This window comes from Pithys albifrons, chromosome 9 (assembly GCF_047495875.1).
Source record: "Pithys albifrons albifrons isolate INPA30051 chromosome 9, PitAlb_v1, whole genome shotgun sequence".
NCBI lineage: Eukaryota > Metazoa > Chordata > Aves > Passeriformes > Thamnophilidae > Pithys > Pithys albifrons.
Genome location: NC_092466.1, coordinates 8,547,361 through 8,569,636, shown reverse-complemented (window position 1 = coordinate 8,569,636; position 22,276 = coordinate 8,547,361). Strand labels below are relative to the sequence as shown.

Here is a 22,276-nt window from a genome sequence, read left to right as displayed (position 1 = left end):
GGCACGGGTGTCCGCGGCGGCTCCGCACCGGGCCCCGCTCCATCTCCCCCGCCCGTGCTTTCTGGAGCGGGGCACAGGGGTGTCCCGGGGGCGCCGTGCGCGGTCCCCACTCCCGCGCCGGACCTCCCTTTCCCAGCGAGGGACGGATCCAAGCGGAGCGAGGGGCGGGAGGCGGCTCCGAGCGGGGATGACAATTAGCCTTTAAAAATGGCTGCTTGGGAGCTGTCAGCTGGGACGCGGAGGGGCTGCTAACCCTCCTCTCCTGCCGCCCGCCTCCCTCCCCCGCAAGGCTAATAGCGGAGCGGGGGAGAGCAACGCTCCGGCCCTTTCCCCGCCCCGCCGGAGCGCGATGCCATAGCGGCTCCGGGGCCCGGCCGCCCTCACTTCCCAGCTGGCTGCCTGGCGAGAGGCCGGCGTTCCCCGCCTCCCTGCCCGCGCCGCCGCTGCGTGTGTGCCGCGGGCACCGGGACCACAAAGGCGGAGCGGCGGCCGCGGGATAGATACATGGTCCAGGGCGGTGCGTGCGCGCCGCGGCGGGGCATCTCTGGCGAGGAGAAAACACAAGGTCAAGAGGCAGCTCTCCTCCTCCTCCATGGAAGAAGACGGGAGCGATGAGCCCTGAGGAGGACGAAGAAGAGCAGGCGCGGATGGCTGAGCGCTGCCGGGCTTCCCCTCGGGATTGACGGGGGCGCGAAGAGCTGAAGGGGCCGGAGGAGGCAGCGCTGGGGTCGGGAGGGAGGGAGGGAGGAGAGGAAGGCGAGGAGGGAGCGGGGGGTTTGAATCTCCCTGGCTGGATTATCTGCCCTCAGGGGAAGCTGCCATCGCTGCCCGGCGCCGGCCCGCGGCCAAGATGGACCTGGGCAGCGCCGCCCGGAGAGCCGGAGCTGCCCCCGCGGCCCCGGGCGCCTGCAGACCTTTCCCCTCCGCCTGCTGCTGCTGCTTCGCCTCGCTCCTGGATGTGAACAGCTGGCTGCTCTTCTACGGCTTCCTCTACCTGGCTCTTTATGCCCAGGTGTCCCAGTCCAAGTCCTGCGACAAAATCTCCTGCTTCTCGGGTCATTGTGTCAACTCCACCTGTGTCTGCGACCAGGGCTGGGTGGGAGACCAGTGCCAACACTGCCAGGGCAGGTTCAAGTAAGTCTCCGCTTATTACGATTTTCTTCTTCTCATCCCTACGCCCTTTCCCTGTCACTTTCACTTGCCTGTTTTTCCTTTTTGTTTTCACTGTGTTTGCTATGATGTTATGTGTGGTGGAAGTATAAGGCAGAAGTTAAGGGTGAAATAGGCTCCCCCACCTCTTAAGAACACAGGACAGTCTTCCGAAGGAAAACTGTACCTGCTAACTTACCGCCGAAAATAGGCTGCTCCACTTCGTGGGAACTGAGAGACAGGGAGAAATCGGCCTGAAGCTGTGTCGCTGCTGTCCCTTCTGGAAGTGTCATGGAAATGACATGTGCACTTCATGGGGCTGCCCAGGGAGCAAAAAACTAGTAGTGGATTTTAATGACTTTGTCCTTCTGAAGAGTGAAGGTGTTTAGCTCGTTCCAGCCCTCCTTTCTTTGAAGTGCTCGAGCTAAGTGAGTATTAGTTGCATTCAGCACGACCGAAGTGCAGCTGAGCGAAATGTACATCCCTAAGGACAAGGTGTGCAGGAGAGAGTGTTAAATGTAAACCCAGAACATATTTTTGCAAAGGAGCGAATGCTCAGTAAAGCTTGAACTACCTTCTCAGTCGTAAAAGTGGATGTGATACCAAGTCATTGATCAGGGAGAAGGAAGCACACCCTGACATTTGCTTTTCTATATGTAGTGGGAAAGAAGACTTAATTTATAGGGCTGTCACTTTCCTCCCGCCCCCTTTGGTATCAGGGTAAAGACTGGCTATGAAGAATACTGCTCACTCTTATTTCACTATATAATCTTGGACAGGACATCTCATTTCATTCCCTTGCAAAACACTCCTTAAAAGCAAGAACTCTATTTGTTAAATGTGTTGACATACATAGCTGGAAAATGTTCTAATATCTGACTAATAATGGTACCTTGGTGAGGCTACATCTTAGGGAATTCAAATCTTTGGAAAATTACTTTTTATAGGTTAAATATCAATAATTGTCTATTTTGTAACTGTGTTCATTATCAGTTTTCTCTCTGGAATACTGAAATGAAGCCCGATCATTTACATATCTTTTAAACATTTGGTACAAAGTCAGTTATTCCTAAATAAATAGAAAGGTAAATCCAGTGACTTGTTAGCTTGGGAAGGAGTAGCTGAAGTCAGACATGTTGGCTGAAGTAATGTAAACACTGCAGAAAAATGAACAATTCTCTGATAATATTTGGATAATACTCCATCGGTAGGATTGTAACTCAGATATGAAGGTAATGCAAGGCAAATATAATACATCTTTTCTACACGTGAACTTGATAATAAGGCTTTAAAGTTGGTCTTTTGTTGCCTGTGTGTATTGGTGATTTGGGGTTTGTCCTGCTCTGTGCTGTGGAACAATAAGCTCATTGCAGAGGGATGGAGAGTGAGCAGAGGAGGCCCGGGTGAATCTGCTCTGTGTGTAGATCTGCAGAGTTATAATTTCCTTGCTTTAAAGAGATTACTTGTATCCTTTATCTTGGCGCCACTCACAACAGACCTTAATAATGCAAGGACCAGAGCAAATTGTAATTTTTTCAATATCAAATCTTGTTTTGAACTAATATATTCTCTGAATGGTTACTGGAGCCTTTATCCCATCCTTACAGGTGTTATCTTGCTTATCTGTTAAAACATTTACGTTTCTTGACATTAGATGTGTCTGTCAAGTGAAGAAGCATAGTGGTTATATTTTCCCTTCTGGTAGAAAGTTAATAATCCATCCCCACCTAGAGGAAGCTCTGCCTGAATGTTGGAAGGGCACCTCTTCTGAGCTGAGCTAACACAGTGGTTAATCGATGTGCTGTTAGAAGTTTTGGTGAAATCAGAATAGATTTCCCATTAACTCCTCTGTATTCTTTCATGCTTGGCTTTAGAAATGACAGTGATTTTGATCACAAAAGTAGTTGGAGATCTGTTTGTTTGGTTTTTTTTCTGAGGATACTTTCATAACAGTATCTCCAATAGCTCATCTTTATTCTTGGAAGCAAAGTATACTCTGCAATAAAAATAAGCATTCTAAGATTTAAAGCTTCTCAAGCCCCGCGAGTTGGGGATGGAGTGAAATGTGTTAAACGTGTCTTACAATACAAGCAGCAGTTCGGAGTGGTTGCATTTTGAACCCTGAAAATTCAAATGGGTGTTGAATGGGTGATGAGTCAAGCTCTATGTATTTCCATCCAAAGAGTTGGAAAAAAGAATGTCAGTGTGCCTGATGTCTTGGTGACTGAAGACCTTTCTGACCTCTGTGGGAACTGATGGCTTTAGCTATTATCGTGCATATTGTTTCGGTCTGAAGCTGAGTATCTGCCTCACCTTAAGTAGCCACGGCTGGACTTTTGCAGCAGTTTGGCGAGTTCTGCTGGATGGACATCACTTCTGTACCAGTTGTTTCTGTCAGTAAGAGTTATTATGGGCATTGTTTCAGAATGACAGAAATTGAAAAGTGTGTTTGTGTTAGGACTGCATTAACAGCCAGTTCGCGGGTTGTAGACACGATCTGTACAAATGTTAATGGGCCCTTGTTTATTACTCTAAACATTTACACTGTTTCGAAGTTGCAGCTGTTTGAAGTGCCTGCGCGTGTCTCTGTTACCCAAGATTGTAATTGTACTTTTAATGACCTAACTGGACATGTGTAAAACCTGTCACTACGTTATTTGAAGAAACAGGGTTTCAAGGATAGGCTTAAAACACTTTAAAATAAAAGGGTCTCTCCTTTTTTTTTGCGTGTAAGAGAAGTAAGATTATTTTTACTCTCTGTGATTGAGTGACTTGAATTAGCAAGCACCAGAAGCCTTATTGTAAGAGGAGAAATACTTGCCTGAGGGTAACTTGGGACCATTAATTCTTTGGTAAGAGATGTGGAGTGTTTTTGGCTTTGTTTTGTTTCTTTTTTTAGACTGAGAAATAATAACATAGCAGAGAGACATCAGAAATAGTTGATCAATCTTCGTAAGCAAGTGCCAAAATTAATTGGCAATACTATGGTAACCTTGCCTTTTCTCTGTAGCAGAACTACTGAGTAGCTGCTTTGCAAATGTTGCTCTGGACTGGATGAAAGAAGGCTGGATGGGGGATAAAATGAGCAAAAATGAGTTGTCTGGCACCATTTTAACATTTTCTTTCTCTTGTTTACCAACTCTTTGTATTGTGAAGCATGTAAACTCATTACAGAAATTGAGATGTTACTGCTATCTATCTATCTATCTATCTATCTATCTATCTATCTATCTATCTTCAAACCAAAATAAAAGAGGGAAAGTTAGTTATCAAAAGAGAGGGGAAAGGAATTCTGCCAGGTGAAGCATAAGAAAACCAATGGGTGAGCAGGTTCTGTTTTTATGGCAGGGAGTTTCAAGAAGCAGAGTTCCCAAGATGCAAAAAACCACAAGCATGAAAAGACAGTGTGCAGTTTTGTTTTGCTAGGTTGATTTATTAAGGAAGCAAAGCTTTTAATGCTGTATCTACCACCCTTTCTTCCCCTCTCCTGTCTGTACCTTTGAATTTGTTGGGCAGTTGCAGTTTTCATGCTGATAGGAGTTTTGGCAGAAGGGAGAGGGAAGAGCTGCCTAAGTCAGTTGTGTTATGCGACTCCAGGGAATTAAGGGACACAAACATTATGAATGGCCCAACTACAGGAAAAAGTGCTGTCACAGCTTCTGTGTATTTAGATGTCAAAGTCAACAGTCTTGGATGCAGCAATACAGGGAAACAGTTTCATTAGTTTTGCTACTCACGAAATGACTTCTTAGAAGGAAAAACCCCCCAGCCTCCAGGTTGGAGCAAAAAGTTTCCTTTTCTTTGTCTCCACTTTGAACACTGATGTGTGGAATGGCATTAGAGAAAAATATGTGCATAAAATTGTTCTTCCTCCTAAGTTTATTAGTACCTGAATGACAAGAAATATCCCTTCTTCTAAAATGCTGCCTTTGAAAAATTGTGTCTTCAGATGCTCATTGTTGTTTATTTGATAACTGTGAGTCCCACTTGGCATGTGTAATGAAGCAGATTGTTCAGGAGAGGTGAGCACCTTTGAGGACCTGCACCTCAATTAATCTGCTTTACCTGGTCCTAGATATCTAGTTATGGTGAGAGTAAGAACAAAGGGATCTGTTTGATTATTAAACCATGTCTCCAGATGTTCTTCTTGCAATTTTAATTACCTTCTACTTTTTCTTAATTTCTATAGATCCTATAAAAGATTTGGTGTTCTTCAAGGACAAAACAATTTCCAAGCACAAACACATTCACAACTTAAATGTCAGAGTATCAAATTTTGTTATTCCAGGCAAAATCCCTATTTCTATCTAAAACTCTGAATTCTGCTGTCTGCAGAATGACTCATGCAAGGAAAGTGTCCTTAAATTGCAGATTTTAAATGAATGATAATGTTGTGTAAGGAGAGATATTTAGAAAAAAGTTAGCTTTATCTGCAGCCAATTGAAGCTCATGCTGCTGTGAAAAGGGGTAACTTCATGCTTCTCTTTGATTACATCTTTCTGCTTCTTATGTAAGCATTAATATTCCTGCTGAGATTTGAAAAGTATCAACAGGAACATATCTCCCCACCTCCCAGCCAACTTTTTTTGAAACTAGCTCAGTTTCCTCGAATTACTTCACTTGCATAAGTCTCCTGCTGATCCAAAGGAGTTGGCAGCATGAGCAGGTGGAGGAAGGAAAAGAAAATTGTTAGTTTTAGAACTGGTACAGACTGAGTTTTCCACAGCTTTAATGTAAAACAACATCACCATTAAACTGCTGCAGCTTTTATTCTGGGATGACTCAGGATTTCACCCTTCATAAGGTGCAAAACTGCCTTTGTCATTGGCATGACCTGTATGTGAGCCAAGACATAATTATTCTTATTGACATCAGTGGAATTGCATGTGAGATTTTGCACCTGCAAATTGCCTTTTTATAACTCAATGTGTGAATGCTAATAAAATTAAACTAGTGGGAAAAAGAGCAGTGATTATGATTTTATCCTTAAAAAATGTGATCTTGGAGTTGATTTTAGCAGTGATGCTCTGAAATATCTTTCTTTCAAAGTGAGTTATTCTCTCTGTATTAAAATTTTAAAATACAGTTTGTATAATAAAGAGATTTTGAATTTTTAAGGAATAAATTCTTTATTCAAGTCTGGTTTTGAAATGTGGAAGTGTAAGCCTTATGTCCATACTAAACTCTTCCTGCACACTAAACAATCTGCAGTGGAAACTGCTTTTCTGAAAGGAAAGCAGTCTTTTTGCAAACCTTAAAATATTAGTTTTATTATAATGTATTTTTGTTGTTGCTTGATATTCCCTACCTGAAAGTATTTAAGTTGGAAAAGACACTTAAAATAACATAGTTCAACAACTGTCCTAACACTCAGCCCACCATTAAAACATTTTAGGGTTTTTTTATTGGTTTTTGTAAACAAGACCAGAAACAAACTCTGCCTGTTCCTGCTGCTTGCCTTCTGCAGGCTGTAGGGTAACTGAATTAAGTGTTGTTTGAGTGGAACATGTGCTTTAGAAAGCATCTCTCCATTGTGAAACCACTTCCATTGGCTCAAAGTTCATTATAGACTTTGAAAAGTCCTCCATTGCTTAGGCAGCATCGCAGTTTTTCTATACCCAATAGCAACAAAAGCATAATCCCCCTAAACCACAAAACCTACCCTACCTTATTTTTTGTCTGTTTTAGTTACCCTGTTTTCTCATGTTCTGAGACAGGCCTTCATTGCAGAACCTTTAGTGAGGGAGGTCTTTGTTCCCTGTGTAGGTGGACATATGGTCACCTTTTCCTCACTGAGAATGGAGAGGAATGTTTTTTGAGTCATCTCCATATCAACCAACCTTTTCCATCCTTGATTGCTTTCTTGGTTTATGGCCTTCTCTATTTTATCAGTGCTCTTGAGCTATGAGTGCCAGAACTGGATGTTTGTCTTTTGGTAGTGCTTTAGCTGGTGAGATGTAGGCACAGAGTGGCTTCGCCCTCGTTGCTGGGTGTCCTGCTGTGTGCAGCTGCAGAGTGTGCTGCTCAGCTCAGCACTGTGCTGCCAGCTCACACCAGGGTTTGCTGCTTCATAAGTCTTCTTGGAGTTGCTGGATCCTCAGTACCAAGGGCTGGCTATTGTCAAACTACTCTGAGAACTGAACGCAGCCTCCCCTGTCCAGTGATACTTGGTGATGGGTCTCCAAACATGTATGTGATATGTGGGATGGAGCTATACCCTTGTAAAAACCCCTCTGTCCCCATCAGGCAGCAGATAATTAACTATGTACAGTGTCCCTTCCTGTGTGTAAGTCTGGGAGCACTTATAAGAGTGAAGCCAAATGCAAGTTAGTCAAAGGGTTTGTAGGTTCTGGAGTCTGGTTGTTTGCAGGCTTGACAGTTCCATACTTGGGCAAGAAAATGTGGGAACAGCTGGCTGGCGCCCCTGCCATCCCTTCAGACAGCAGCAAAGGCTGGTGGCCATTGCTTTGGGTGTGCAAAAAGCTCAGCTGTATCCATGTGGGCTATTGATTTAAGAGCTGAACTCAAAGATCCTTGTGGGTCCCTTCCAACTCAGAATAGTCTGTGATTCTGTGAGTGCATGCTTGCCTAGCCATAAATGATACACAAATGCCTGTACAGGGTAGAACATTTAATATTTATTATGTTTTAAATTTAATCAGGCAAATAAATAGTCTTGCCTTGTGTTTCTCCACTTTCTCTAATCAAAAAGAAGGCCTGGATATCATGTTTGGAATGGCATTTACCATAGTTCATGTCATCTTTTTAAAATGAGTATGAATAGTTTTTGAGGGATCAGTCTATCACACTGTAATAGAAATTGATTTAATTGTATCAAAATGAAGGCAGAAAAGGTAGGAGGTAATATGAGGCACTACAGGAATATCCTTGGGATATTCTTACACATACTAACAAATGTTTGTGAAAAAAGACCTTACTTTAAAACACTGCTACACAGACAGTAAAAATGCACTGGAAAACTCATGCATTATTGAAGAATAATGATCTGTCAATGCCTCTGAAGTTCTTTAGTATCTGCATAGTCTAGATTTGGAAAACATGCTACAAAGCTCATGTAAGGAGGAATAAAGAATGATGATATGATACCTGAAAACATGGGGCACTGCAGTGAATGGCATCTGTGAACAGTAATAAAGGAAAACCAGGAAACTGTAGGCAAAGGAGATGTTTTCATGTGAGGTGGATGAGCAGTGGGAGTTTGCCAACCAGTGTTAGAGGTTGCCCTTTATATTCTTTAAAAACCTACTGAGTGGATTAGCAGTGGCACTGATTTCAGAGCTCCATGTGGATCCAGACCCTATTGAGAAATGGTGGAACACAGTTTGTTACTTGGTGTTCATTTACAAGCTGCAAGAACTGCCTTTGGCTTTGAAGTTTACTTAACACAAAACCCCAAAGCTTTTAAGACCTCTAAAAAGTAATTTAGTTAGGTAAATAGCTTAAACTTTCTGTTAATGCAACAGCATTTTTCAAAAAATGCATTCCACTATAAAATTTCTTCCAAAATCTGGGCTTATGTTACTCATCTGTAAGAAATGGATTCTGGGATCTGTTTGAATCAGTATTTTTATATTCCTTAGCTAAGATGGAAATGTGCTACTACCATCATCTGATGGCAAAGGCCCAGTCTGTTCATGCTAGTGATGTTTGGAAACAAGCCAGCTGTAGAGTATTTCCAAGTTTTAAGCAGCACATACCTGATAATCATGATTCAGGCAGGGAATTTTGAATCCAGGATATTCTAGGATTACCTGGCAACGGAACAAATGCTGAATTACTTAAAGATTGGATGCAGACTTGTAAAATGACACTCAATATCTACATTTTCTTATGGATTTCTTCCATAATTTATGTGCTTCAGTGTCTTGTCTGTAAAAAGGATATAACACTTCCTGTTTAAAGAATTGAGGTGACCTATGACTGTAATCTTGAGGCACAACTAATAAGTTAAAATAAAACCTTAGTGGCTGCATTTCTTCCTGGAAGGTGAAGAACACTATGGCATGAAGTACTGTTGCCCACACATGAGTAAAATCACTGCCTCATTAGGTCAGGTGAACCAAAAACTTGCAGTCTGTATTATTGCAGAAGAATATTCTCTTATTCAGGAGACTCCGTGATAAAAATAGTGCATTGGCTGTTGCTGGTAAGATTTTGTTTCAGAAGTAAGACCTATAAAAACCTAACCCCTAACCTTGGATTAAAACTTACAAACAAAGTACTGTGATATGTTGTAGCACTTAATGGATATTTTGAAGAGTTACTGCTCCACTTGTGGCAATAGAGTGTTCTGTATGAGTCATTATATTCCTCTGCCAGTATCAAAGAGTCATGGATCCCTAATTTGTAGGTTGACTGTGTTAATATTATTACAGAACTGTGAAACTGGATTCACAGTCTTAAAATGTAGATTTTTTTATTGTGGATGTGCACTTTTATGCACAGGTTTATGTTTGTTACCATGTGCTTGAGTTTTTAGCTAGTTCTCTGTTACCTTGAATGCTAATAACTTGCCTCCAATACAAAAATAGGTCATGTTGAGTATGGTTTGGGACTGAAGAACAGTCAGAAGTGTCACAAAAGGACCAGATTTTAACTGTGTACATTACCAACTGTGGCAGTAAAATGTGAGCAGCAGTGATTTTGGTCAGAGCCCTGGGAGGAGAGCTGGGGATAGTTATGTCTCTAAATATGCTGGTGAGCTTTACAGAAACTTTGTTCAAGGTATAAGTTAACCATGAGGCATTGTGGAAAGGAAGACAAATGGGCTTCATTGATTGCCACCCACAATCTGAGGACAGAGATAAATTAGTCAGGAAAATACCTTGCTAGTCATGCTGCAGTTTAAAATACTTTCCTTTTTGTAATGGATAGAAGTGACTTGAGTATGGCAAGTTTAATTTTCTTGTTAATGCATCTCAGCTTTCAAAACTCAAGAAAACTTTGATGCATTCTGACTTGTGCAAAGGAAGACTTTGATAGTTCCATCTTTATTAGTAAAACTGAAATGCTGATTAATCCAGCTGTAGGATAATTTGCACCCTTAATTGTTCTTTTTTTAATCTTTAGTGTAAGAGTGTGCATATGTAAAAGTATATATTTCTCAAAAGGGAAATCCAATCCAAACCAAATGCAAAATAGCCCAAAATTGTGTTTGTGTGCAAGGCCAGTTGATGCAGCTGCTTTGGAGGATGCCTGATAATCAAATGAGGGTGTGGTATATGCAAGTACCAAAGCAGTTATGGGGAAGAGGGACATGAACTGTGTGTTTCATAGCAAGTATCACATGGCTGCTTTAATGAAGCTGCTTTTGTAGTTCTCTCGTTGTCAGCACATCTGCTTTGTTTGCTGCCTAAGTCAGCTGAGGCTTTTCCAATAGGTAACTTAAGACAAAACCTTGAACAGGAGCTGGAAGGTGGTCCTGAAAAATGAAAAATACTGGACAAACAAATGGCTGCTTTTGAAAAAATAGATTTGCACTTGTGTGACAGTTGTAATATCATGTTAAGACCAGTTTGTTAGAAAATATTTTTGCAGATGTTTTCAAAACCCCAGTGCTGATATAAGTATTAAATTCAGAACATGTGTGTTTAAGATCCATTCCCCCAGTCTGCCAGTATTTGTGGTAGTGTAGTACTTTGCAGGAATGAGCATCTATTTCAAACTAGAAGTGGCACCATTTTTGGAGAGATTTTAATTTCCTAACTGCTTGTACTGTTTTAACTTTCACAGGGCAAACCTCCCCAATCTGTATTCAAGGAAGTGTTTACCTCTGCACATCTGTATGTCACTCTCTATCTGGGTGTCTTATTTAAGCACTGGTAGCCAGTTGTCACAGTGGCCTTGAGATACACACATTTATTTTTTGAGCTGTTTCACACATAGGAAACCTGAAGTTGTGCTGTTGTCTAATGTAACATAACAAACAAGTGACTGAATTGAAATGGAAGCTTGGGAGTAAATACAATTTTCTGTAATTTTATCTCTGTCCCATTTTGGGGAGACTGAATTGTCTTCAATTTATATGTTCTTTTTCTGCAAATATACAATATAGATTGAAGTTCTTTATTTTCTCAGAGACCTTTACAGTGTAACATAATTGGATGCAGGAGAGAATATGAAGTTATTGTGTCTGTTATTCAGGTATGGATACGGAACTGGGGAGTTTTGCAAAGATATTTTACGCTGTTACAAACACAGACTGCATGTCATTCAATGAGTATATGGGGGGCCTCTCTTAATGCAGGTGTAAATACCAAAATAGGTTAGAGGTGGATGAATATTTACAGAATTGATCTTGAAAGGTGGACCCAGCACATGAAAGCTGGACTGAGGTTGTAGTTGATCTATTTTTTTTTTGTTCAGGAAGGTGGGAGTGGTGGTGGAGACAAGGAATAAGCAAATCACAGCTTAATATAGTGAGTTCACAAAAGGTGTTCATTAACAGGAACAATGCTGAATTACTTTATTTTCAATTTTATATACATCCTTGAAGTGTACTTACTCTATCTGGGATTTGTGTGCATTCAGAAATCAGTTCTCTAACATATATCTCTGAAGTGACAGATATCTGAATGTAAGCTGAATATTCCTTTAAAGTTAGACTTAGGTTTTCTAATTTAGATTGACTGCAATTCTAGGTAGCAATTGGACTGGAAAGCAGAGCCAGTGTCTGTTAGCTTCTCTTGGAATGATGTATGCTTGCAAGGTTACACTGAAATGGAATTTGAGAACATCTTCCTCTGACTTTTTCCTTTGAGTTGTCTCGGTAGTTTTGAGGTCATGCTCAATAAAGATCTTATAAAGCCTTACCTATTATTCATAAAAAAACCCTGTGGTTGAAGTTCATGTCTACTAAAGGACATTCTTTCTAAAGAGTATTATCAGTTCTTTTTGACACATCAAGTGTAGCTCTTCAGTCACTATTTTTTATATCATCCTGATAATTGTGTCCTTTTATTTCCAACTTTTAAAGAAAGCTGAAGCAGATGAAGGACATGCTTAGTGTTAGTCCTTACTTGTGAATACAGCAATTGAGATTTAATCTCTTTCTGTGATGACCAAGGAGGGCATTGTGCAATGGGTAATGTTCTAGTTTAGGTTGTAATTTTGCAATCTGCAAGTTTCCTATTGCCTTCATGTAATTCACTGGATATGGAGGTAAATTATTGTGCTCCAAGGCTGGGAGAAACAAAACTAAAATATGCTAATTTTGGTGAGTATGTGCGTAGGTGCACATAATCTTTAGTGGAAGAAATATTCTTTGTTGTTCTCATAGTTATGCCATAGCAGGCTTAGACTTCAGTGTATCATATCTCTTATTCTGGTGCTACTTGAAGGATTTCTTTTTTCAATAAAAGATTATTTGATGAAGAAAATATACAATTTTTTAAAAAAGCAGCAACTTTTGGGTTTTTCATTCCTTTTGAGAACTTTTTTCCTTTTTTAATTGGTATTTTGTTTGTTTGTTTTTAACACACCAGAAGTATTTAGGAGTCTGGTTCAGTTGGTGTTGAACTATAAGATAAAACATTATGCAAACTCATCCTCAGTATATCATCTATTTAGCAAATATTTGTGTCCCAATAATATAGTTTAAATGATAGGATGTCCTCATTTTGTGCTTCTGTTTTTAAGGACACCTGATCACCCTGGTTGAATTCTCCATTCTTTGCATATTACATTCCTCTTGGTAGGATGTACTCACCTCATAGTTAGGATTATTCTAGTCTAAAAGATTTTGTCATTGCTTCCATAGAAGAGTGGAAAATGCTGTGAAAAATCTGTATGGAAAGGCCTGTGAGCCTGCCAACGATGGCTCTGAAGGGAATTCCAGAACTGAGATCAGCAGGTTTGTGTGTGAATGTTGCTGTGCAGGAAAAGCTGCATGTTCTGGTCAGCACCAAGCACAACATGTTTCTTTTTTGTGCGAATGCTCGACAGTGTGTGCTGGTGATGTTGTTATAGGCTGCTTGAATCTGACCTGTTTGCTGCTGTGAATCTTGAGGGGGGAGTTTTTCATAACAGGTATGAGAATTTTGGAGGATATTGGTAGGATCATAGAATGGTTTGGGCTGGAAAGGACCTTAAGGATCATCCAGCTCCAACCTCCCACCATGGGCAGGGACACCTCCCACCAGAGCAGGTTTCTCAGAGCCCCATCCAGCCCGGCCTTGAGCACGTTCAGAGGAGGGGAGTCACAACCTTTCTGGGCAACAATTGCCTGTATTTAAGACTATCAGAAGTGGTTTTAGGGCTTTTTTTCCCCTCTTAATGTTGAATTGTACTTAGTCTGGTTTCACATGTGCAGTTCTTCAGGGCTTTGTGTGTGTATTTGTGACTCTTAAATTATTGGCTCAAGCAGCAAAGAGAGAATTGCATAGCTGTGTGTATATGCCTGATGCCTGCAGATCAGAAACACTGTATTTTTGCTCATCTAATTAACCATGTTGAGGTTTTGGGAGGGGGAAAGAGACTTCTTGAGAAAGTAATTTTCAGAAGGTTTATAGATAATGAACTTAGTTCAGAGGGTCCATGTACTTGCAGAAGTATTTGCTTGGGGCAGGATTTGAAAGAAACATTCTCTAAGGAGGTCACTCTGTGCAAAGTAAGGAGTGTTGTAGAAACAGGTGAAATTTGAGGACATCCACGAAATAAAATTTGGGGATTGTAGTTGATTCAAGATGGGAAACATCTCTTGATTTTGGGCACAGATTCACTTTTATGAAGGCATACACCATCACGGACTTATCTATAGTTGTAGGAAAAAAATTAATACAAATATTTTATTAATAACTTAATCATCAATAAAACATTTGACATTAATATATAGAGAAATAAAATGACATTAAATTTATATTTTTTCAATTAAATTAATATTTATGGTATAACAAGGAATAATAAGGCTGTTCAAAATTTTGCATTTGCAAGTAGACTTCTGGCCTGACTCAATTGCTGGAGTCTTAAGATGATATAATTAATCTCTTTCACCTAATGAACTGTTGGGGACAGTATTTATCTTCCTGGTACATTTAGAATCAAGCTGTTAAGATGTTGTCTCATGCTAAGAATGTCTTCATTATACAAACAGTCCTCCTAGGTATGAATTTAATTACATTAGTATGGCACTCAGAAGGGAAAATAATTATTAACACTCTGCTTTTAGTTAGGGTTGTGGTTTGAAATATTTTCCTTGAATTAGAGATGTCCAAGGTAATGTTCTCCTTAGGCATGTTTTATGCATGGGAAGAAAGGGAAATGCTTTTGTTCAAGTAGAATTCCCTATCCTCTCTTAAAATATTTTTAACTTATGCTCGTCAGAGGCTTCTTGAGAAAAGGAAGAGTTGCTATTGTGAAATTTCTGTGAGCTTTGCTGTGTTTGGATGAAGAACAGAAATTAGAATTTTATTATGGAACAAAATGGGCAGTTGAAAAATACAACAACTGGACTACAGTGTGTGACCATTATTTTGGAGTAGTTGGGTTTTGAATTTATGCTGTAGAGCACAGAAGGAAAAATGTTCAGGGTGAATGTTGGTTTTTGATGTACAGTTTTATGCTGAGGGAGAAGAGGAAAGAAATTGAGTGAGTGTGGGGGTTTTCTGTACAATTAATATAAAATGTGAGTATTTGATTCTGTGCCTGTCTAAGCCTGTTTCTGTTGCTTCATTGAACTAATGAAGCATCTTATTAATTCTCTTTCAGATTCCAGTAAACCTCCAGTGTCTACATTACTCAGTAGTGGTATCTATTTGTCAGGAATGTCTGAAGTTATTGCTGTCATGGGAGACACTTATTTCTCAACCAGTATTTTCTGTTATTGGTACCAGACATAACTCGATGTTCTAGGAATTGAGCAATAGTATTTTGTAAGTGTTCAAAAATGTTATCAAGGTACATTTATTTTCTGATTTAGAGATACCAGGACCATATCTGAAGCAGAATTCTGTTCTTTGTGTCATCTGGACTGGATTTGCAGGATTGCATGAGCAGAAAGACCTTTTGTATTTGATAATTTGGCAAATGCATCTGATCAAGTATCAGCAGTTAAAGCATCAAACCAAGATGTTTTCAATTATACATAGAGGGCCATTTCTGGTTGAAATGTGTAGTCACTGAACATCTTCCAAGGATTTCAAGGGTTTTTTGCATTGAGGGATGAAAATAACAAAGCAAACAGGTAGAAAAGTGATGTTTATGAAGACCAACAGATTTGAACAGCTTTCCTTTGTTATCTATAAATTTATACTTTGGGTTCTGCTGTCTCTATTCTGGAACTGCCATTTTTAGCAGGAGTCTTCACTCTAAGGAGCCTCATTGTGTTTGGAAGAATTCCATTGAGGGGGATTGCTCTGTCCAGCTCCAAGATTGAGGGAGGGTCTTTGCAAGAGTCCTGTGACCCTCCAGCACTTCAGTCAGCCTTTCAGAGGGATAGACTTTCCCCATCTGGGCCTCAGAAAAAGCTGTAGTTCGTTTTCTTCTGGACAAAAAGCCTCAGGCAGGGCTTTACATGTGCTGGTGTTATATTGTTCCCATACACAACAGTTTTACACTTGAGGCATCATATACAGCCCAGGCTGCAGTGGCTGAAACTCAGTCTGCATTAATTCCCTGCTCCCTGTTATTATTCTTAGAAGAACAGCTTTATTCTGTGTAACCTGTGGGTGATTTACATGTAGAGCTTTATTCACTTGCCTAACATGCCTCTGGATAAATGCTGAATTTCTCACAGAAACAGAGAAGTTTGCATGTTTTCCAGTAGTTTATTTATCTTTTCCTACATGTTTGACTGGATATTCAAAGCAGTGTATCAAACTCCTGTGAACTGTTAATAGCTGGATTATATTAGAATCTGACTGTTCAAAGTGGAGCCTGAGAGAGTGGGGTGATCTGGGTGAATTAAAGCTCAGTATTTGATGCTAAATTCTGGTTTGTTTCTTCCTGAGATATCAAATCTTAGGGAAAAGCAATTTTAAAGCAAATAAGTGTCCAACAATCAATAGATATGAGATCATCATGGAATTAGGGGGAAAAAAGTTTAAAACAATCAATCAAAAAGCTCCCCTGCAAAATAGTAATCAAATTGATTTTTTTAAAGCTCTGAAGTGAGTATTTAGTGATTGTACCTATTTAAAAACTGCCATGTGATGGTTTGAGAATTTCATTTTATGAGAAATGCCTTAGAGGTTTTCTTATGGCCTTTACAATAAATTATGTGCTCTCTTTTCCTATCTCTCTTACTGCTGTGTAAATCAGCAGAGAAATTATGAATTTGTTTTGCATTGCTGTGTTGCACATTTGCTGATGAAAGAGCTTATCATATCATAAATAGATTTAATTGCACAATCTAATGGGAGAGAGGAGGTGGACTGAACAAAGGGAGGAAACATCAATAACACCAGAAATTAACAGATGAGAGGAGTCAAAGTTTTGTTACTAAACTATAGCAGAAATTCAGTGCTCATGAAATGCAGAAACAAAGAGTTATTTTGTTTTTCCTTTACCTTAAATAATAATTCTAAATGACAACTTATACATAAGGAAAAATGTATAAATTGCAGAAGACATGGCAGCACTCTCCATAGCAGAGCTAAAACTTTACTGAGCTATGAGTTCATTTCTTGCCTCAACTACTGCAATTTTGTGTTTTGACATGTCTCCAGTGTCTATAAGTGCAGAAATAAAAGGCCTTGCTTTGTTTATAACTTGGATTTCCATCAGCTGCCAGTGAATCTTATCTGAGGACTCCTGCTAACCTCAGTTCCCTCCTAAGAGGGAGGAAAAGAGACTGTGGAGACCCACACGAGGTCTATTTTAATTTCAGTTCCTCACAATTTAGGAGGTTGGCAGTAATCTTTAGATTATTTCTAACCTCTCATCCTGGAGCTACAAGTCTTGTGTGTGTTGGTTGGTCGGTTGGTTTAATTAATTAATTAACTAACCAACTAACTAATGAAGTTCTGTGATACTGGAATGTCCTCACTCTTGGATAAAAGTTTACAGGTATGAAACCCCAGCTCACTGATAATGGTCCTTCTCCACCAGTGCAGGGTAGTTTGAGCAAACTGGTAGGTTTAAGTATTGACTGAACTATTATTGTAGGTTTAAGATAAAACTAACTACTTAAATTATCAATAGGAGAAAATAAGTAGGATTTGAAAAGTATGTTTCCAATTTATAATGCTCCAGTTATCAGCAAAGTTAAGGTAATTTCTTTTCTTAGATTCCTTTTCTTCTCTAGTTGAACATTGCAGTTGCCTGAAACTTCTGAATAGTTTTAATCCTGACCAACAGGGTAAGGAGGTAACTCTGAGCCTTATGGAGGAGGGAGCAGGGAGTTCTAACTTACCAAAAAAACCCCTCCAAAACAAAAAAACCCAACAACACTGAGAGTGAAAATTAGATACTAGAACTGTGAAGCTTGAATGAACATAAATGTTGAAGATTCTTTTATTTTTCTATTATGTTTCATCCTTCCTAGGACATTATTGGACCTTGCATTAGAGATTTTAAATAGCTATTATTGTTGTATTTGTTGTTGAATAAATGACAATTATTGGCTCTTCTGGTATGTTAATTTATAGTTGTCATTTGCAGAGTATTGTAATTTTCTGCTATATAAATGTGAGCTTTTAAAATTACAATATTCTTTTGCCTCAAGTTGTGGATTTTTATTTTAACATGAAACTTCTTGATGATTATATTTTTTTGTATGTATGTATGTATTTATTTTTTTTCAAGGGCTTTAATTTCTTTCTGCTGGCTTGCCTGCCTCCCCCATTCTGGCAAATTGGGATTAATTAAGAAGGTGGGCAAGTTGGGATTAATTAAAAAGGCATGCCTGTAAAGCAACAGGGATTTGTACTAGTTGAAATGTGAAGTCTTGCATAGAAAAGCAAAATATTTCTAAAGCAGATAGATCTGCTTATATGTGTGAGTGTTTGTATCTCCCTGTATATCTATGTGTGTATATAAAAATATACTTGAAAATAGAATTTTCCAGAGTGTAAGGGAAAGTACAGATTCTGTGCTGTTGGTATTTGACTTGAAGCAGCTGCACAAGGACTGCAAACTTTCTCTCTTACCTGGGTTTGGTGCCTCTAATCATTGTGCTGCTGAATGGCAGTGGGAATGAGGAGTAGGGAGAGTTTCATCATCTCTGCCCCAGCATTTCTCTGAGCTGTGTTCCCAGAGTGCCAATCAAGATCTCCAAGGAGTTAGGTAGGGAGATTCATATGTCTGTGTAGATGTGACATCCAACTTCATCCCAGAGACTGCCCCTTGTATGAGTCCATGAAGGCTCATGAGTCCGTGAGCTGCCCAGGAGTTCCCAAGCTGCAGTGTGGGAAAAATTGAGGTGGCTGTGAAGAACAGCTGTGGGCAGGACTGGACAGCAAGGCTAAGCATTTTGAGGTGCATTTTAGGCTTGAATACTGCTCTTACCCTGCTTCAGTCTACAAGCTACTCTCATCCCTCCAGTTTTTAGTCTGATTTTACCAGCCAGAGTGATTAAAATTGTTGGCTGGTGACATCTCTGCAGGGGGTTCATCTCTTCCCTAGTTTTTCTTCTCTGCTCCCCATCCCTTCAGGATTATTACAGTAGTCCATGTATGCTATTTTAGGGGCAAAGGCACCTGTTGTTTGCAGGGATCTAAACATTTTGTGAAAACATAACATAATGCTTTTGTTTGCTTTTAATTATTGAATTAGAATGAGTTCCCGGCTACCTATATTATACTCAGGGTCTGTTTGTCAGGGAGGGGGTATTATGTGTTTAAGAAAATAAATAAAGGACAAAACCCCACCTCAAACTCCTGCAATCACCTCTGTTTGAAACTTGGGCAGGTGTTTCTTAAAAGCATGGCTTTGTATACAAGATTTAAATAAAAGGATGTTTATTAAACTCTTTCTGCTGTACTCCCCAACTCTGTGGAATGAAATGGCAGTATTGTGTAACTAAATATGCCACAAATGCATTCAAAGCTTCTGGAATCTCACATTTCTGACTATCTGAATTTACACTGTTACTCTAAATTTGTTCATGCAGTCTCTGATACATGCCTATTTTTGTGTGCATGGTCACTTAGCCAGATGAGCTGTTTTCTCTACATTTACTTTTCCTTTTCCTATTTTTACGTACAGAGTGCCATATTTTTACCTCTTACTTCATTCTGCTGGGATAAGCAAGTGTCTTCTTACTAGGCTCTTACTGCTTTTAGTCCTTCAAGCAGCATTCTCTGTTCATGCTGCAGTTTAATCTTCGCTATTCTATTCCCTGGATGTGGCTTTGCTGTCTCCTGTGCTGTGATGCTGTTTCTGCCTCACTGCTCTGGAAATGCCACATCTGGATCGCTGCCTGATCCCTGGAAATCCCACACTGCAGGATCATTTCTCTCTTTCTGGAAGTGTTCCATTGGTAGCATATAGTCATTCTGCTGCTGTTTGAATTATTTCCTTCTACAGTGGACTAGTTAAAATTATTCCCCTGATTTCTAAGTGCACAACTTTACAGACTAAATTACTAAATTTAATCTCTGTTTTATTAGTCCAGCATTGACATTACCAAGTTTTTATGTGGGATAGATTTATCTCTAATAGAATGAACAACTTCATGCCATCAATAAATTAAATCGACACATTTGTGCCATCATTATTCAGGATACTTTTAAGGCCAACTTTCGGCTGCCTCTGCTGCCCAGTGTTATTCCCCACGCAAGTTAGATTTTTTTTCTTATGGACAGCCTGTTGGTCACATTTCTATCTGACTCGTTACTTCCATTATGGTTTTCATATTAACTTGGTCTCCAGCTTTAAATAATTGCACAGCTTATTATGGAGCCTTCTTATAATGACAATTTTCTTTATAGTTCCTTTATCAAAGATAGTGGGTCATGTTAATAAATTAATGATGCATTTTATTCTGCTTTCCCCTCACATCCATATTTTTAGATTAAATTAAGAGTATAGAATAATGAGAAGCTAAACTAATAGGTTCTATTAATTCTGAGTAATTCTTCCTTTTTTTTTTTTTTGCATTAAATTCCAGTATAATATTTGCTAGAATATGACAAATGCTATAATTTAATACATTTAATAAAGTGCCTACTGCTTAACTTACAACTTAATGTATTGGTTCTATTTTTTCCCCAGGGCTCTAGTGTAGAGATTCGTGACTCTGTAGGGCAATAAGTTCTTTGAATTTTGCTACTAGTAAAAATATGGTATTATCCAACTCTATACACTTCATTCCATGAGTTGTCTTGCTTTAGCAAGGTGATACTTTACATCATCACCCTGAGTGAAAGCCTTCAAATATTTTCTTTGTTATCTTTAATTTCTGTTGCCTCATGCTTCCTGATGTTTTTGCCATTTGTTTGGCTAGTTTGTAGTTTTATATATATGTATACACATAGGTGTATATATATATATATATATGTGCATTCATGCAAAGACATGATCTAACAAATTTCCTTAGCTAAGAACATTATTATTTTTCTTGAAATTTGTTCCTGAACTGGTTGTTCTAGTTTATTGTAGTATTATACTACTTGTATTATGTATTGTACTTGCATTATTATAGTATTATACTACTTGTAGTACTATACTATTGTGGTATTATACTACTCTAGTATTACACATTACAGCTCAGATGCTTTGGTTTTGTGGTTGATTGCCTTGTCTTGTATATACATTCCTTAAAAAAATACAGTGGAATTAGAACAAGTGGTATTACTGACCAAGTTACGAATTATAATCACATTATCTCAGTTTGTCTTTAAGATGTAATTAGATATTAAGTAATCTAAGGCTTGTTTAGAATTCTTAGTTATTTTAGCCTCACTTGGAGTCTGGGCAGTATTTTAATTTTAACTTGTATTTCCACCTCATAAAGCAATTTTCATGTTGGCTCTAAGGTAAATAGCAGCAGATTAATCTCCCTTGCTTCATAAAGTTCAACTATTTAGAAAAGAAAATGAATTCTGCTGAATAGTACTGGAAATGCACGTGTTCCATATTGCTTCCTTATTTGTTTTCTGTCAATTATCTTAATTATTAATTGCATAAAGGAAACTCTGAAATCCTTCATTGTTTCCATGAACAGTGGCTGTCACTGAGAGCACGTTCTAACTGGCAATAACAAAGAAATAATATCTCATAACAAGTTTATGATCCCATGAAATATATTTTGCAAAGTAGTTTGTAAAGATAAATTGTTTCAGTGCTTCTCTAGTTATTAAAGGTAACAATTTAATCAATGACTAATCATCTCAGATTACAACTGGAGTGCTAATGAGTATGTGCAGCTGCTTTGGCTTTTCTATTATGTCCATATGGATACTCAAATTGATACTAGTACATAATGCATGTATATAATAGTCCTGCATCTTCTATGTTCTTTTTTCCCTGTAGTAGAAATGTAGTCACTGATGAAAAATTTAAATGTAAATATCTAAGACTTAAGCATCATACATCCTGGCTTAAAATGTGCTAATTAGTACCTTTGGTACTTAGAGTAATTATGCAATTTGCCTGGTATGAAAAGCCTTGGTGCTCTTCTATGCTCCAGTAATGGCCTTATTGTTAAATACTCAATGCACCTGGTGCATCTGATTTAGTACCTCTGGTTGATATGGTGTCAAAATAAGTGCTGGAATTGTGTGGTGAAAAAAGATTTATGATGAATTATATGACTTTTACCAAATCCCTCCCTTAACACCAATAATGCTTATACAGGAGAAGGTATTAAATCATGTGTGTATCCAACAGTGTCGTTCACAGGCACCTGATTGTCATGAACATCACTCTCTAGAAAATACATAAATGAACCAAAAAAACAAAAAAGGAAAAATATGGGAAACTTCCAATATATATAAATTACTAAAACATGTTTCTTCCCCTCCTCAGGCATATATTGTCTGCTTAGTAGCTTAAATTCCCTTCTGAAGATCGATGCTTACTGTTATAATTGTCTTTATTTGCAGTTGAGCTAACCACTTCAGAGACAAGTCATTCAGCTACCTTTCCTCAGTTGTCTCAGTTGTTACCTAAAGGATCCCTCTTCACTCTTTTGGCATGTGCAAAGTTAGTTTTGTGTTTATACCACTCT

At 38.9% G+C, this 22,276-nt stretch overlaps 1 protein-coding gene across 4 annotated transcripts in view; it reads left to right on the top strand.

The window, feature by feature from the left end:
* Positions 1–761: 761 nt before the first annotated feature.
* ATRNL1 (attractin like 1) overlaps positions 762–22,276 on the top strand; it is a 469,005-nt gene continuing 447,490 nt past the window's right edge. For all 4 annotated transcript variants that reach the window (XM_071563466.1, XM_071563465.1, XM_071563470.1 and 1 more), the window contains exon 1: positions 762–1,134. In XM_071563466.1, coding sequence (XP_071419567.1) covers positions 851–1,134 — 284 coding nt within the window. In that variant the 5' untranslated portion in view covers positions 762–850. The remainder of the gene's footprint in view (positions 1,135–22,276) is intronic.